Source organism: Sardina pilchardus, chromosome 2, assembly GCF_963854185.1.
Source record: "Sardina pilchardus chromosome 2, fSarPil1.1, whole genome shotgun sequence".
Taxonomy (NCBI): Eukaryota; Metazoa; Chordata; class Actinopteri; order Clupeiformes; family Clupeidae; genus Sardina; species Sardina pilchardus.
Genome location: NC_084995.1, coordinates 22,027,966 through 22,045,585, shown reverse-complemented (window position 1 = coordinate 22,045,585; position 17,620 = coordinate 22,027,966). Strand labels below are relative to the sequence as shown.

The 17,620-nt window shown below is 38.0% G+C and overlaps 2 protein-coding genes and 2 non-coding genes across 4 annotated transcripts; 3 read left to right on the top strand and 1 right to left on the bottom strand.

Moving 5' to 3' along the window:
• Positions 1-73, top strand: trnat-ugu (transfer RNA threonine (anticodon UGU)). Its single transcript has one exon. It is a non-coding gene; the product is annotated as a tRNA-Thr (tRNA).
• A 507-nt stretch (positions 74-580) lies between these two features.
• Positions 581-653, top strand: trnak-uuu (transfer RNA lysine (anticodon UUU)). The gene has a single exon. It is a non-coding gene; the product is annotated as a tRNA-Lys (tRNA).
• A 5,929-nt stretch (positions 654-6,582) lies between these two features.
• On the bottom strand, positions 6,583-9,159 carry LOC134101494 (ladderlectin-like). Its single transcript, XM_062555223.1, has 8 exons — positions 9,071-9,159; positions 8,834-8,915; positions 8,549-8,602; positions 8,296-8,334; positions 7,894-7,988; positions 7,424-7,549; positions 6,962-7,061; positions 6,583-6,866 (listed from the first exon to the last, which is right to left on the bottom strand). Exons 2-8 carry the CDS (start codon positions 8,895-8,897, stop codon positions 6,796-6,798), a joined length of 549 nt encoding a protein of 182 aa, XP_062411207.1. The 5' UTR covers positions 8,898-8,915; positions 9,071-9,159; the 3' UTR covers positions 6,583-6,795.
• A 2,081-nt stretch (positions 9,160-11,240) lies between these two features.
• LOC134098553 (ladderlectin-like) lies at positions 11,241-15,747 on the top strand. Its single transcript, XM_062551634.1, has 9 exons — positions 11,241-11,262; positions 11,379-11,472; positions 12,490-12,524; positions 12,639-12,690; positions 14,549-14,596; positions 14,772-14,863; positions 15,007-15,132; positions 15,327-15,426; positions 15,728-15,747. Exons 2-9 carry the CDS (start codon positions 11,397-11,399, stop codon positions 15,745-15,747), a joined length of 549 nt encoding a protein of 182 aa, XP_062407618.1. The 5' UTR covers positions 11,241-11,262; positions 11,379-11,396.
• The last annotated feature ends 1,873 nt before the right edge of the window (positions 15,748-17,620 follow it).

Sequence of the window (17,620 nt, the reverse complement as noted above, 5' to 3'; positions counted from 1 at the left end):
GGCTCCATAGCTCAGGGGTTAGAGCACTGGTCTTGTAAACCAGGGGTCGCGAGTTCAAATCTCGCTGGGGCCTGCGACTTCTTTTTCGGAAAGCTTAAGGGTAGACAGCCAAAACCCAGATAATAAATGTACGCGGAAACGTGAATATATGGTAGCATGTGATAATGAAATACAGCAGTTCGTTGGTCTAGTTTTAGTAGATCAAACATACATTATTCAAGCAAATTCGCAGGACTCACAGATGAGATTACATATGACATCAGATCAGGTTATGCCCACACTCCTGGATTTCATTTAGCTAATATTAAGGAATTGGATGGTTGTAAACTACTTCAAACTGCCACTGTTTCTTGTTTACTTGTCTAGCATCTCTTTAGGTATAATTGTATGTTACACAGCCTACATACAAAGGATGAGAACATGTGTTTTAACCCTGAGCATATGATAGCCTAGTTGTCCTGACACTCCTTTATACATATTATTTACTACATATTTTGATGGATTGCTCATGTAAAAACACTGAACACATAATGGATTTAGCATACAAAATAAGAGTCCCTCAATATCCCTCACTGTCAGAGCCCGGATAGCTCAGTCGGTAGAGCATCAGACTTTTAATCTGAGGGTCCAGGGTTCAAGTCCCTGTTCGGGCGGTGATACTTTTCTTATTTGGTTCCTTGTTTCCATCCTCAATGTGGAGCACCAATAATAAGTCAATGTACACAAAATCATCAACTCTTGCTGTTTCCCTGTTTTCAAATGTTTGGTTTGCTTTAGGAAACAACTGGTGTCTTAAACACTATCATTATTGCAACAGGCATATGTGCAAACGCAATGTGTTTGAGTGTTGAGGTAACTGCCTCATTCAAGAGCAGGGCTCTTAAACTCAGATTACCTTTGGACTGCTTTTGTCAGATCGTCTTATTCAGTGCATTAAGGCATGACACATGAGGGAGACAATTTTTTTTATCTCAAAACAGTTAGGCCTATTTAAAACTCTTGATAAATATAGCTTGTTGTTGCACACTGTAATGTACCAATGCCATCTCAAATCTGAATCAAATAAGGGGCCATATGAGTTTGACTGTGCAAGAGAGTTCTGCAAATCTGACATTTTACCCAATAATAGCAATAAGGACATAGCCTAATGGCGCACTGATGCTCTCTAGTGGACACAACTGATGCCGTTGGCAAATAACAAATCTGTTCGGAGTCAAATGTACATAGGCTACTTTCTCAATATTAAGCTAAAAAAATTATCTAAAAAAAAAAAAAACAATCACAAAACGAGACCATGCATTTGACTGTTCAACTCATAAAACACTTACTCCTAATTTCAGCATGATAACAAGTTAGTACACAACTAGAGAACATCCATGCTGCTCTGTAGACGCACACCATTCCATGCTAGCTAAATAAGCTTTTGGGAGTTGTTTACAGCCTACAATATTTTATCCAACAATTAACATGGGCACCGGAACCACATCTGATCCAATCATGTTGGTTCAACTGTTGACTGTTGGACTAGGTGTCCCAATCAAAACATTTAGTTTTGTCAGTACTGCTATATTAAAGTACACTATTTCATATGCTGCTTTCTTTGGACAAAAGCACCTGCCAAATGGCACACATTACCTGCAAGGGGAAAAAATCTATTCCCTGACCGGGAATCGAACCCGGGCCGCGGCGGTGAGAGCGCCGAATCCTAACCACTAGACCACCAGGGACCTGAGAGGAACGAAAATATAAGCATATATAAACATTAACACAACAAAGTCTCCTTATGCTAAGCTATCTAGCCAAGGCTCTCGTATAAAAATGAATCAAGTAAATAGTTTACAAGCAGGGCTGTACACTGCTACAAAGACACAATCTGCGCTATGTTAGATTTACCAGTTTAGCACGCGTGACACCTTCTTGAAAATGATTAAGATTCTAACCTACAGATGAGGTGTTACCAAAGATCCGGACACCTTCTTGAAAATGATTAAGATTCTAACCTACAGATGAGGTGTTACCAAAGATCCGCTTTAACCCTCTCTGGTGTTACTACATACCGATGTTAGACATTTTGTGGGTTGTGAACTTGTGCTACAAAACTATCCATTTCTGCAGCACCACTGCTATGAACAAAAAAAAGTTAACGTAGCAAAAAGTTAACACGTGGTAAACTATGCTCAAGTTCTGTTGTAGACGATGCATGGTAGTGCCAACTTTAACTAACTTGTGCATCTATGCATGCGAGCTTTCAGTTATATTTCGATATCTGGACCACAGACCATTAACGCCAAGAGGGAAAAAGCGCAAAGTGTTGCTGGCATCCGTCAATGACAGGCGTGTACGTACTAGAAAAAGTAACCTATGGTTTGTGTAGGCTACTAACGTTAACCATCAGGGGCGGTTCTAGGGGCGGGGCCACAGGGGCCCTGGCCCCTACTGAAATCTGATTGGCCCCCGAAGTGCCCCTGTTCCATTAATCGCCGATGAAAGAGCAACCCGAGTCTTTTTAACGCACACATTAAAAACGCACACATTTTCTTTGTTACATTGCTCCGCTATTATTAGTCACAGCGAGATGAGACTTATATTGCAGGAAAGAGCAGAACCGGGGCTTTCCAACGATACTAGACACTTGTCTGTACGATCAAGTATGAAAATAAAATAAAATCATGAAGTTAAATCAAAGTATATCATATTTACAGTCTATATTGCTCTGCGTTCACCGGCGCATCCAGAACTCTCGCTTGAATTACTCGCGGACCACGCATCGCACAGACATGACACGCATATCAAATGAAAGAGGAGAAGCAGAGCTTTGCATTGATACCAAATACATCGATCATTTCGTATTATAAAATCAGACGAAGTTACAAACAAATAATAATGTCATAGCTTTGGCTACCTTTACTCTCGTTTGATTTCCTCGTGAAACCGCTATCAAAAAGATATGGCACGCATGTCAGATGAAAGAGGAGAGCTAGAGCTATCCACAGATACCAAATACAACCTTCTAGGCCATAAAACAGACGAAGTGACAGCAAAATAATAACTTCATTTAGCTCCACTTACCTCGTGTTTTTGTGTGGCATAATAGCCTATGTTCATAATCCAATGTTATCATGTGTTTCTCTTTGACAAGTCACGTTCATAACACGGTTTTGAGATCCTAGCAAACTCCTATATGGTATCCAATTCAAGACTCATATTGCATCCAAATTTGTTTGTCAAATAAACAGTTTTTGCCTTTACTGTGTTCATTGCAATGCAGTAAAACAAATATTATAGAGAATCATCATCTGTGCACGTCATGTGTGCTATCGCAAACAAGTCATGTCAGATCAGCTAGTGTCACAAATATGGAGAGATCAGCTAGTGTCACAAATATGGAGAGAAAGTCATTTTTTCATCACTAAATAAAAATTGCCATTTATTTCTGGAAGGCACACACCACATATTTCTGTAAATTGCTCAGCCCCAAAGTATACCTCCATCATGGTTCTTATATTGCCATTTTCAGGACAGTCAGGCCTAAACAACCATGCAAGTCATGTTGAGCTGTCAGCTTGCTGTGGTGAGATAGCCTACACGTCAAAATGTAAGAATTTGTATAGTACGCTTTTCAAATTTGTATTATTTAAAAATCTAAATCAAATCAATGCAAGTATTTATACATGATATTGTGGCAGATCTGGATAGCCTAGATTGTGCTGAAAAAAGCAATATGTAGCATGTGTGAATGGCACTTACAATGACCAGAATAAATGCTTCTAACTAGAGGTAGTGAAAATGCCCTTAAAACAGCTTAGGGCTCATATTAAACGAGTGGCTGCTCTGCTCAGTTGCAGCAAATAAATAAGTAGCCTATAAGGGTAAGAGTAGCCTATGTGTATCAGATCAAGAGAGTGCTGGATAGGATAGAAAAAAGTGACCACACTCCTTGAGTTTGTTGCTTTTCTGGAGTCTTTCAAAGAGATGTTCCATGAGCTTTTCAGGCTTGCTGTAATGTGTGTGTGTGTGGGGGGGTGTCTATTGTTGTATGCAGTGTACCCTTTATGCATAGTAGCCTATAGATAAGAGTATAAGGGTAAGAGTATGTGTATCAGATCAAGAGAGTGCTGGATAGGATAGAAAAAAGTGACCACGCTCCTTGAGTTTGTTGCTTTTCTGGAGTCTTTCAAAAAGATGTTCCATGAGCTTTTCAGGCTTGGCAGTATTGCTGTAGTAATGTGTGTGTGTGTGTGTGTGTGTGTGTGTGTGTGTGTGTGTGTGTGTGTGTGTGTGTGTGTGTGTGTGTGTGTGTGTGTGTGTGTGGTCTATGCATTGTTGTATGCAGTGTACCCTTTATGCATAGTATAAATAAGAGTATAAGGGTAAGAGTATGTGCGTGTGGTGTGTTGCATTCAATGAGTTCTATGCATTGTGTCCTTTACGCACAGTATAAATAAATGAGAAAACTTGAACTGAATAAATGATTTTCTGTGCTTGGATGTACCCTGTACTCGGCCCCTGAATGTAACATCTGGCCCCTTAATGGCCCCTGTTACAGAAAAATCCTAGAACCGCCACTGTTAACCATACACAGGGGATAGGGATAGATTCCTTAGATAATCTCAAATATTGCTAATTAGTTGATCCTGGTATTGTTGTCATATAGAAAGGTATCTATATCTATGACTGTTGGGCTATATTTCTGTTATCTTCCACTTATTTACTGGTGGGCTAATTGATCAAAAACCTGTCCTTTGACTTGTTCAATACTTGTAACAAAATATGTTTTATAACTATTACTGATACTGCTGTCCAGTACTTTCGAGTTATATTGCATGCCAGGTTACAGGGCTGGTTATCAAGTAAGATTATGTCAACATTATATGTAGCCTTTTTTTTTTTTTTTTTTTTAACAATTAACGTTATCTTCCTTCTTTTTAACAGTTGCCAGCTCAGGCGCTAGCTATAGTGAAAAAATGGCTAACATTAGGATAAAGGCAACATTAGCAAGTTAGTTTATAGCCTAATGCCAGTTTACTCTCACATTTGCCTTTAAATAAGCTTAACTCAAGTGCAGTAACGTTACCATAACGAGATATAATCACTAAATTGGCAAACAAATTCACTTAGTTAACTTTACCTCTTTTGTAGAACTCTGCTGGGTAGCATCAAAGATCCGCTTTAACCCTCTCTGGTAGCATTGATGTCTGAAGCAAGCATGGGTAAGCCATCCGTTGATGTCTGTTGAAGCAAGCTTGCTAAACAAAACGTCCTGTTTCCTCAATGTCTTTCGATTATCGGACAATTATCCGAAACGAACCTTGTAAGTGCGTCGGCGTCGTGAAGACGGCAGAAATCTTGTCCATTAGCCTAGCCTAGCCTAGTTGTAGCTTGGGTGGACCCACGTGCACTGCTCTCGTGCTTCAAGGGAGCTGTCCACGTTAACAGTACTGAAATATTCCCCAATTTGGTGATATCGGTTGATTTCACAGCAGGTGCCATGTGAACGGCACAATTGATTTTAAGACATTCAAATAATACGTCTTTAAAGTAAAATTACACTGTTTTCACATTTGTTTGTTGCATTGAGATGATGCAGGGCTTAGCTTAGGCTTCTCAAAATGACATTTCTGCTCTCCTCCAGGTATGCTGCTGCCTACACAATAGTGCTTTGGGCTATCAGTGGAGGAAATTTGAATGTGGGAAAGAGATTGAGAGGTTGAGGTTGAAAACGTGTAACTAATATAGGCTTAATGACAGATTTTGAATCAGTACAAGTTATGTAGGGAGTGATATGGTTCAGGTAAGAACCCTTGCAGCTGCATGCGTTTAATACGGCTTGATACTGCTTGGTGGTCTTTCTGGGAAGGCCTGTTTTTTTATCATTACACCGCTTAGTCTAGCCATGGTTTTTAAGGTGATAAAGTGTGATTATTTATTGCTTTTATGTGGCTGTTGCAGTTTAGGTCACTGTCAATTATGACACCAAAAATGTTACGCAGTCTTTTGCTTTAAGCTCTGAGGTCTCAAGAGGATTCCCAACTGTAATCCTTTTATTCCTTTTCATAGTCCTTTCCCTCTTCGTTACTTCCAGTATGAAGAATAAGCATGTATGACCCTCACACCATTGTCTTAACAGACAATAGATTTTAAACCCCATCTCACCCCAAACAGAATGACATGTGTGTATGTCAAACAACTAATAAATATGTTTGTGCATGTAAACACCTGATTGGATTATATTGTTGTGTGTAAACAGCTGGTCCAACTCAATCTGATTGAGGAAAAAGTGTGCATGTAGACAGGGCTGCTGAATTGAAAAAGCGGATTCTTTACTTTGTGGCATGCCAATCGCCTATGATACGACCTATTGATTTGTTGACCTTTTGACTGTGCTTAAGCCAAAATGGCTTCTACCAGTATAGGACAGGACTACATTTGTGGAATCCAAAATCCAAAAATTCAATCTCATGTATTATTATTAGTAATATTTTAGTCTAATGATTCCCAATGAACAGATATGACTGAGAAATAATACATTTTCCGACAAGCTAAACCCAGCCAAGTCAATAATTAATCAAAGCGGTCAGTAAATAAGATAATCAACAAAAGAGGTATTTATTTTATGATCACACTATTTTTCAATTATATGAACACCAATTAGTAAACATTAGGTGCACTCAAAAAAGAGCTACTTTATAACACAAAGTAAATGCTTTCACATAATAATATTCAAAATGGGAAAAGCCCTTCCAATGTCACAAACACACACAATTTTAAACATACACACACAATTTTAAACAGGCATTAACAACCATTAGGGTTCCTTGCACAAAAGAATGGCAATGATGATCCACAGTTTACATTTGTCCAGCCACCTGCAAAGAGACACAACATTCACGTCAGAAAAGATAAAACCCCACCTAAGAGGCTTGCCAAAGCTTGCTATAGAAAATCAGAAAGCTAAACTTACCCAAGGTCTGCATCTGAATGCACTGATAGCTTGATACACTGTTTTGGGATGCCCAGTTTGTGTAATGAAAGCCTACTCTGTCAATCCACATCCACGAACCCTGGAACATACAAAATAGGTCAGATAGGGAGAATTAAACACTTAAATAATCAACTACAATTAATCTCTCAACATGTGTGTTTTCCTGACAGGGTTTTGCTGTATATTGTACTGCATTATGTACTGCTGTTATTTATTTGTATGAAGTGGGGCCAATGATTAAAGCAACATAATGGTGTTTGTGTCATTGCCACACACCATGACCTGATATTGCACTGCGTAACTTTACTGTGCAAGAATCTAATCTTTTTTGATACCATTTGTTAGATTTTCATGGAACTCTACACATTGAAAAGGTACACTGCAGTACATTGAAAAAGAGATGAAATAATATGAGTTAACAAATGAAAGGAAAGACCTCACCTGAAAATAGAAACCACCAATCCAAGCTGAAGATCTGCCTGCCACTTGAGACAGACTCTGCAGGAAGTGGTAATCATCTGGGCTCTGCACTGAGGCTAATGCCGCGTTCTGGTTCACACAGTATTTCTGTCAAGAGAGTGAAAAATACAGCCATTATAGATAGAGGTAACGTCTCGGTATATTATGAGTCCTTGAATGGAAGGGAGTTCTTGAAATACCTTAAGGGTAACGTGTTGTCATGCATTTAAATGTGCTGAAAATAAGACAATTCTGAGACGAGAACTTAACTGGAAAATGTATTGAAACATATTTATTTACACAATATGGTGAGTTACATTTTTAATTCTACATTGCTATGTTATAAATTGTCATAGCCTACTGGCCAAGCCAGGAGCCGATTGTATTCTAGTCCACATTAACTGAATTTGAAATGACCTAAACAGGTGGAAATGGTTATTATTGAAGGGTACCTCAGCATTGATCCAGGTCTTTGGGGAGCTCACATACAGGACACAACGTGTGCCAGACATGAACCAGCCAGGGGGACAGTAAAGAAAGCGACTCTCTTTAAGGGGAGGGGGAAGTTAGATATATGTTAAAAGGAGAGTAACAAAAATAAACCTCACTAACTAACATGAATAGCCAAGCATACGAGTCAACATCAGGTAATGCAAATACATTTTTACAGTTTAAACGTGGTATAGTCTACTCAATGACATTTTAGATGACGTCATGTTCTACGATGTATCTGAGGTCAAGCCCAAATACATTTGATAAAGACTAAGTCTTGAGATTTTATGACTGAGTACATTTAATAGTTTACTATAGTTTAGTTTTCTGACAGGTGTTCCTTTTTTTGATATGACACTTACCTGGGAGAACTTCATCTTCATTTCCACCTACAATCTCAGCTAAAATGAAGAAAAAAAGACAAACACATTTCTAAGCAATCGAAAGTGTAAGTGAATATACAACATTAATAGAGCATGCAAAATTGATTTATACATTTTCTCCATGATGAGCACTATGCCTTCTGGTCTGTGTGTCTCAGGAACTAAAGCATACCTTCACTTGGAAGCAAAATACAATGACTATGAAAATAATAAGAGTTAAATATATACATACTGTTGTTATACAGAGTTTCCTCAGGGACAACCTCAGTGTCTTCTTCCACAGGGACTTCAAATGAAAGATATAATATTATGTATTTTAAGTATATCAATAATTGTAGTAATATATCATAATTAAATAATTGTTTGTGCATTTGTGGGTGTCTAATGATTCCCACTGGTCTTAATCTATCTAATCTAATGGTCTTAATCTATCAGATCTGTTCATGTTTGTGGTCTGTGTCTAAAATGGTGGTGATTTTCTATTTAAGGTGTCATTCTATATATAGAAATCTCTTACTGGTTGCTGCCCATGAAAGAGAAATTGATAGGCAGAGAAGAACAGGAAATGCCAGCATCCTCATGGTGAATTATGGTTTAATCTGCAAGAATGGTTTGGTATGATAAATTATATGATTTAGAGAAATTAAACATTACCTCGCACCACATGTACTTTTCTTCTGATAATGTCACATAGATTAGAGAAAGAGTATAAATAGATAACAGGACATTTGAAAAGGTATGAAAAGACCCTCACCTCTTATGGTTTCTCAGGAGAGATCTTCTTGGTGTGTTGATAGTGGAGGATCCTGCTGCCTTGTTTATATACAACAGCACACCCTCTTAACCTCAGTCAACCAGGAAACAAATTTGTATGGAATGATGAAATGTTATTTGTTCTTGAGTAATGATCAGCTGCTTTCAGGGAATTGCGATACAAATGAGTCATAACTGTGTCATAAAACATGAGGTGGTCCTCTTGATTAAACAAGTCCTTTCACAACGCTACTTCGAAGAAGTGAGCTATATCTACAACAATGATCGAATACTGGCGAGTTTGAGTGACAGTCAAGACCTACATTGGCGGTGTAATAGCTATTTCCAGTCGGCCCTTTACTCCCTGATTTGCTGGTGGCCGATTTGTATATATTGTATCTTGACACGTGCAGTCGTATTGTGAGTAGAAGTTGATCCAGTCAGTCCAACGGCGATTTATTGTAGATGAAGACAGAATGTTATTGTGCGACAGTCACAGATTTGACCATTTTACATTGGTAATAAAAGTCGGTTTCTTCTTAAGTTCACCTGATATACTGATCTAGTTGGACTTTTTGTAAAAGCCCTTCCTTGTTCCTTGTTCTTTTACCAGCAATGACCAGAAAGACTCATTTAAAGTAATCTATAAAAGTTTTTTTATGAAAATTGTGATTCATCTTCAAAGTTTATCTCGTCAATTTACCATGTCAGCTGTTTTTACTCCATGCAACCCTGAACAAACAGTAAACAAACTAATTAAGGAAGATAAATTCCATCTGTCAGCAAGTGGCATTCGATAACATTGTGTTGGGTCAGAGAGGCCGTCTGCAGGTGTGGTTGCTTGGATCAAATGTTGGCCAAACAACAGTGAAGAGTAAGGCAAGAAACGATATTTCATCTCACAGCATTCCTGTGTGTTCAGAGTAAAGTTTGCCTACATGTGCAAACAAGCCTTTGGCCACCCTGTATGATTTGTGAGTCTGACATGTCTTTCAGCTATTCCAAACACCTAATAGGTCAGTTGTCTTGAGAGTCAACACAAGTGGTGGATTTTTTTCATTAGCTCATTAGATCTTGAAGCACCTGAAGACAAGTAGGCAAACAGGCAAAACAAGGAAAGGGCCTAGAGGCATGTCACGCACTCCCCCATGAAACAGAAACTATAGCTTTCTTAAGTTTAATCAGGCCAAAATAGACATCCAATATAGATTGTAACCTTGAAAAAATGTTAACCCATTTGACTGACAACTAAAAATAGAGTGTTTAAGAAAAGCTTAATCCTGAAGGTTAGTATGTCCTGTATTATTGTGGGATAAAAAACTTTGAAAATCAATCAATCAATAAATAAAAGCCACATAGTTGACTGATTTTTTCTTTTTTAAGTCAAATGATTTGTGCTATGTTCAGCTAGTGTTTGGAGTGTTTTGTAAATGTATAAAAAAGAAAAGACTTGCATAAATATTCAGACCCTTTCCATTTGAGAATAATGAAGGCTTCTGTGCTCGGCCTCTTTCAATGCTGTGGACATTTTATTGTACCCTTTCCAAAATCTGTGTCTTGACAATCGTGTCTCGCAGGTCTATGGACAATTGTCTCGACCTCATGGCTTGGTTTTCACTCTGATATACAGTATGGTTGTGAGACCTTACATAGACTGATGGGTACTTCTCCTATAATGTCCAATGAATTAATTTAGCCACAGGTATACTCCAATCAAGTTGTAGAAGCATCTGGGTCACTGAAAGAAGTATGATGTACCAGAGCTCAATTGCTCAGTTTTTTATTTTTTGTACATTCATAAAACACCCCAAACACCTGCTTTTTTGTGAAGTTTTTGATTATTATGTGTAGAAAATAATTGAATCCATTTTAAGATGAGTCTGAAACATAGCCTAACAAATGTGGAAAACTTGAAAGGATCTGACTAGGTTTCTATACAGATAATGTGTCTGACAAGAAACAGAATGAAGAAATTACATAATTACTGTATATTTACAGTTCTCAGGGGAAGAATCAAATGTCAATAAACTCTAGATAGAGGCTTTTAAGCTTATGATTATTGTTTTATGAGATTTACGGCCATGCTACTGGAAGTGTCTCTTCTAGACATATGAGGTAGGAGAATATAAAAGAACAAACACCTAGGTCTACTTATCATTTGACCACCTGTCTTCATTGAAACATCATCTAAAGGTAGGCTATGCTTTGTTTTCTAGACTTTGTTAAGCGCAAATCTCAGCTAAGGTGTCTCCAAAAAATACAGATGACTGAAACTTCTTATGTGTTTAATTAATCATCTTTCTTCCTAGACAATCATCAAACTCCTCATGATGAAGGCTCTCGCAGTTTCTGCTTTGCTCTGTCTTGTCTTTGCGTCCAAGACAGGGGTCTCACAAAAGAGAGGTAGGGAGTTTGTTCCATATTTCTTTGTTTAATTTTTTTTATTTTTATTTCACTGCACCTACAAAGGCTTTGTCAATTCATTCATTATTTGAAGAACATTTATCAGAACCAAGATTGCTGATGTTGGGAATGGGGTAGGCCTACTATTACTAAAATAAATGTATAAAGCTAACTGTTTTAATGAAATTATTTTCTATTAATTCATTAAATATTTTGTTGTGTACTGTATGTAACCTGGTCTATCTTTACATCCCACGAGAGTTAAGTTTAGGCTATAGGCTAAAAAGTGAGTGCAAGTCAAATTGGCCATAATTAGGCCTATATGAAATAAAGGCTTGAATAAGACAACTCTGGGGGGAGTTGAGTTGAGTTTGAGATGCATTAAGCCTACGCATGATTCATGACTTGCTCTTTCTTTTGTGTTTTTATCCAAGCTTGATAACATGCATAAATATTGGGGATTAGCCTACTTTATTTTTCGACGTTTCACCCTTAATGCCATTCAACTGGGACTTGTACTGTGCATGTTGTCTTTATATGCTACACAATGCGTATAGGGTGACATTTCTGACACACCCATCTGACAAAATAAAACGAGCTCAGTCAGAAGCCTGTTGCAAAGGCCAAGTTCAGCAAAACAACGTTTTGAAAATGTTCCTACGGTTCCCATACAGCCTATGTGACATTTGCAACGTTTTATCATCTTTAACTCGAGGAAAGGGTGGCACTACGACACTGACCCCAAACACGTTGTTCTTAACAGTGAATTGGATTGGCCCCTGTTTTCTCTGGAAACCTTTACTGACCTCACGATGTTGCCATTTTCCATCACGTTAGCTGGCAAAATTAATGCTGAATAGACAAGACAATATCGCCTGTCCTTCCCCATAGCTAAATGTAGGTAACGCCAAACAATTAACATTACTGACATCAACTGACAATCTCACAATGTCATTCACTGCGCATTTTGTCCTTACTAGCAACTCTCATCTGTTTGTTTGTTCTATGTGTTTCCAGAGGCGATTGTTGGGACACCAGAAGAAGCACAGAACATACCAGGTGAGTGTCAAACCCAGACTGTTGGATGTTATTAGGTCACCAGGATTCTGTGTAGGCTGCAGCCTGTTTCTGCATAGCCTGAATGAGTTTCTTTCTCTAATCTTATTTCACCAGTTTCAGCAGAGGATGTTCAGAGCTTTGAAGCTGTGGCTCCATCAGGTACAGTGCATGCATTTATCCAGGTTACAGGAGCAATTAAAGATTTATTTTTTATTGTCAAAATATTCCTGACACTATGCCTGAGACGAGGTGGCAGCAGTCAATTGCCTTACAACCATCAGAACTAAACCACAGTGGAAGCTTTATTAATCTGTAAAGCAATAAAAAGCTTTACACCCAGTGAGAATTAAAGCATTATTTGTAAAGCAAACAAATGCTTTAATCAGAATGGAAACATATATTATATGGTTATGGTTATGGTTATGGTTATGGTTATTTAGCAGACGCCTTTGTCCAAAGCGACATACAAATAAATAACAATACAAATTAAATAACAGTGAACAATTACAAAAAGGGGGAATAGCAATATTATCAATTAAACAATCAATTAAGCACTAACCTAATGAGAAATAAAACAATGAAATGAGAATAGCAATCAAATAAGTCACTCAGTTAATTATATAATAACAATAACTATAGCATGGTAAGGCTAAATTTAAGGACAATAGCAGAATAAATGTCAAATTCTAACAATGGACAAATTATAACAAAACAATACTATTATACAAACCATAACACATAACAAACGCTCAAAAGACTAAGTGCATATTAAACAAATATGCCTTAAGACCCCTCTTGAAAGATCCAAAACTGTTGCTGGAACGGAGAGTACTGGGCAACTCATTCCACCAACACGGAACCACTGAAGAATAGGATCTACAGTTTGACCTAGCATGAATGGTTTGTCGACATAACAGACGCTCCTCAGAAGATCGCAATGGGCGGTTGGGAATGTACATCTTGATCAAAGAACTGAAGTAGCTAGGAGCAGATCCAGTCAGTGTCCTATAGGCCAGAGTGAGAGATTTAAATTTAATTCTGGCTACTATAGGGAGCCAGTGGAGAGTAACTAGGAGAGGGGTTACATGTGTCCTCTTTGGCTGATTGAAGACCAGTCGTGCTGCAGCATTCTGAATCAACTGTAGTGGTCTTAATACGCAAGCAGGTAAGCCAGCTAACAGGGAATTGCAGTAGTCCAGCTTGGAGATAACCATTGCCTGTACAAGAAGCTGAGTGGAATCTTGTGTCAGATAAGGTCTGATCTTCCTAATGTTGTACAGGGTATACCGACATGACTTTGCAATTGAGGCAACATGCTCAGAGAAAGTAAGTTGGTCATCAATTATGACACCCAAGTTACGTGCCGATCTAGTTGGAGTCAATGAGGATGAATCAAGCTGGATGTTCATCTGTTGGGGAATGGCTGTTTTTGCTGGAAACACCAAGAGCTCAGTTTTTGAAAGATTAAGCTGAAGGTGCTGATCCTTCATCCAGATTGAAATATCCTTCAGGCATGCAGAGATCCGATGGGAAACACTAGAGTCTTCAGGTGGGAAGGATAGGAAAAGTTGAGTGTCGTCCGCATAGCAATGATATTCAAATCCATGAGAGCGAATAATCCCACCTAAAGAAGTGGTGTAAATAGAGAAAAGGAGGGGCCCTAATACTGATCCTTGAGGGACTCCTGTAGTGAGGTCATGAGACTTTGATATCTGTCCCTGCCAAGACACGCTGAAAGAACGCCCTTTAAGGTAAGATTTGAACCAGTCAAGAGCTTTCCCAGAAATTCCCAGTTCATATATAACATATAAAGTATATTTACATCTTGCTAAAAATACATTCTTGTGATCCAACACTGAAGCTCTATCGCTTCACCCTTAGAAGAGAACGGTCAGGCTAAAACGATGCTTTCACGCATGTTCTAGTCAAATATTGTTTAATACTGCACATTTGGTTTTCAGTTAACTCATAGCAGCGTGAACTAACTAACTTAAATGGAATTGTTCTTAACCATCAGACTCAGAGATGGCTGAAGTTCCAGAGAATGACGATGAGACTGATGCAGGTCAGTTCAAGTTTTTGTGTAAACCAAGATACATTAAGCACCATGACAGTCTAAACTAACAAAACACATTGGTTCTGTATGGATATACAGTAGCTAAACTCAAGTTAACTTCATTCATTTTGTTAGGTGGCATCTGGTATCTAACAAAATGCCCAAAATGTCTATTATTGCCCAGCTCTACGGATGTACTGTCCACCTGGCTGGTTCAGTTTTGGATCCCGCTGTATCCAGTATGTCAGCAGTCATATGAACTGGATGGATGCTGAGGTATTGTTTCTTCTTCTGACCAAGCAAACATATTTTACAAAACAAAATGTAATTTTCATATGTGAATAAAATTAATACAAGTATATGTCGACAGTGCCCTTAAGTATACTAAGCGAATGATTGTTGTTTCTCATTGGCTGCAGACACACTGTGTAAGTCAGCAAGCGGCTCTGGCCTCAGTGCGAAATTTAGATGAACACCACCTCCTTCAGAGTCTGGCTCAAGTTGCTGGAACATCAAGTGCCTGGATAGGTGGATTTTATTTCCAGGTCAGTCAGTCAATTCAAATTATTTCAGGATATTCTATTCACTCTGTTTCTTTACATTGAAAATGTGCTTTGGTGTTTGTTGTTTGTCAACAGAAACCAACATGTTTTACAGTATTAAAAAAACAAATAGCCATAGTAAAAGTATGTAACAGTTCCTGTAGAGAAAAATGAACTTAACTCAAACTCCCTTGCAGGGCTCATGGATGTGGATTGACAGAACAGGTTTTTACTACCAGCACTGGCTCTCTCAATCTAGCGCCACTAGCTATCAATGCATATACATGCGCTCATCAGGTGAGACCATGGATGCATTAACTTAAATGTTGTTGGTTTGTCTAGTTGGTCTATCTAAATGTGAAATAATTAGAAATTCCCTTCTTTCATATATTCATTCATTCATTCATTCATTCATTCACTCATTCATTCATTCATTCATTACAGGTGGATGGTCAAATACTAACTGTGCAAGTACTTTGCCATTTTTCTGTGCTCGAAGTCAAAACCCATGTTACTGAAAACCTCAGGATGTCTGATGAATCAATAAACATGTTTGTGTCCTTAAATAATGTGTCTGATGTACTTCATACTTTTATAGGCTGGGTGAACCCTGCCTGAACTTCCGGGGAATTTGAATTTCGCCCGGCAGCTCAGGCTGGAAACCAGCAGATCTTTTCCCTCTGTTTACTGCCAGAACCTTTGGCTCCAATCAGAAGCGGCCATACTCTAGTCCTGGCACGCTATTGGCCGGTGACGTGATAATAACGAAACTTAAGCGACACAAAGTGCAGTAGAAACAAAGCGCAGCCTCGCCAGACTAATGTTCAATCTTAAAAGATTGAGCTTAGTATGGTGAAAACCAGACTAGATGTAAGGACATATGGGAGTGAAATTCTCTTGAAATACCACTTAACCACTGTGCCGCCCTTAGTCACAATTCTGAGGCCAGGTTCTTAACGCTGATGTTTATATCAGGAAACACAAACAGCACTACAACCACTATTCATTCATATTGCTTTAGAGTACAATTAAAGGATCAATATATTGGTGTTAGGGGGAACTCAATGGTTCTATCCTCATGATTAAACAAAATCCTTTCACAACTCTACTTACTGTAGATGAAGTGAGCTACTGCATATCTACAACTATGATTGCCTAGTGAGTCTTTCACTTAAAGAGCGAAGTCAATACATTGATGGTTATTCTGCAAGTATACCAAACACATTACATTGTTAGTCACAGATACTGTAAGTCAACATCTGCATTTTCAGTCATATAAGACACAGATATTTTATGAGGGTTGCATTTTTACCCCTGGTAATTAAAGGTCTGTTTCTTGTTAAGTTCAAAGATACACATTTTATAGTTGGACTTGAAAAAGCTCCTCCTTTTCCCTTAACCATTTATCAGCAATTAGAGAGAGCCTTTTAAAGTCAATTGTGGTTAATATCAAATTATTATCTTTATGTGTCAGATATTTATTGCACTTGAAATAATGTCAGCTGTTTTACAACATACAACCCTGAACAAATAGGCTACCTTAATTAAGGAAGAGAAATTGAATTTTTCAGGAAGTGGCATTCAATAACATTTTATTGGGTCTGATGTAAGGAAAGAGAGGGAACAATCTATGTAGTAGGCCTATAGACTTTATTGACCCCTGATCAGAGAATTTTATGAGAACTGATAATGCAGTTAATGTCGTGATGTTTCTTGTCAGGAACATTATCTCTATAGATAGAGGATTTTGAGCTTATCATTATTGTTTTATTGCAATGTCTTCTTGGCACGTGAGATAGGAGAGTATAAAATACCTTCCTGTCAGGTCTACTTCTAACTTAGCCACTTGTTTTCATACTTCGCTGAAACATCATCTAGGGCCAGTTGTTCAAAAAATGTAATCCGGATCAAAATTATCTAGATTTGGAAATCCCGTTTTTTGCTATCCAGGATCAGATAATCCGTCTTACTTTTAAGTCAGTTTTTCAAAGCAACATTGGATTTGATCACCCTTATCCAGATCCAATGATCCAGTTTTCAGGATTACCAAATCCAGATTGCCAGCTAAAGAACAGGTAGAAGAGCCAACATGAGGTCACTTTAAGTGTTTATTTTGAGACAAAGCATTAGCATCCACCTCCATTTATAATTTCTTTTAAGGCCCCTCATCTAAGCCACAACAAAGAAAAAAGAAATATACATTAACAAATGCATTGCGGATATATTGAAAGCATGTTAAATGAAAAAAAAGTCCAATAGTTAACCAAATAATGTTCATGGTTCTTTATCTGAGAAGAAGAGACCCACATTTTCAAGCCCTGCTTGTAGTGTAGTAAGGGATGCAATTGTTCGAAATTGCATCGAGCTTCTTATCTGATGATGGTTTCTTTGACATTAATATAAGCCTACAGTGATGAATGACAGTGACAGATATTAAAAATTGAATATATTATTTTTGTTTGTTATTCAAATCTGTTTGGGGGGTTATTTA

Coding starts and splice junctions, on each gene's coding strand:
- LOC134101494 (XM_062555223.1), bottom strand. CDS start 8,897: ATGAGGATGCTGGCATTTCCTGTTCTTCTCTGCCTATCAATTTCTCTT. Junction 8,335..8,548: donor GGAAACTCTGTATAACAACA/GTATGTATATAT, acceptor TCTTCATTTTAG/CTGAGATTGTAGGTGGAAAT. Junction 7,062..7,423: donor TTGGTGGTTTCTATTTTCAG/GTGAGGTCTTTC, acceptor TGTATGTTCCAG/GGTTCGTGGATGTGGATTGA.
- LOC134098553 (XM_062551634.1), top strand. CDS start 11,397: ATGATGAAGGCTCTCGCAGTTTCTGCTTTGCTCTGTCTTGTCTTTGCG. Junction 11,473..12,489: donor AGGGGTCTCACAAAAGAGAG/GTAGGGAGTTTG, acceptor ATGTGTTTCCAG/AGGCGATTGTTGGGACACCA. Junction 12,525..12,638: donor CACCAGAAGAAGCACAGAAC/ATACCAGGTGAG, acceptor TCTAATCTTATT/TCACCAGTTTCAGCAGAGGA.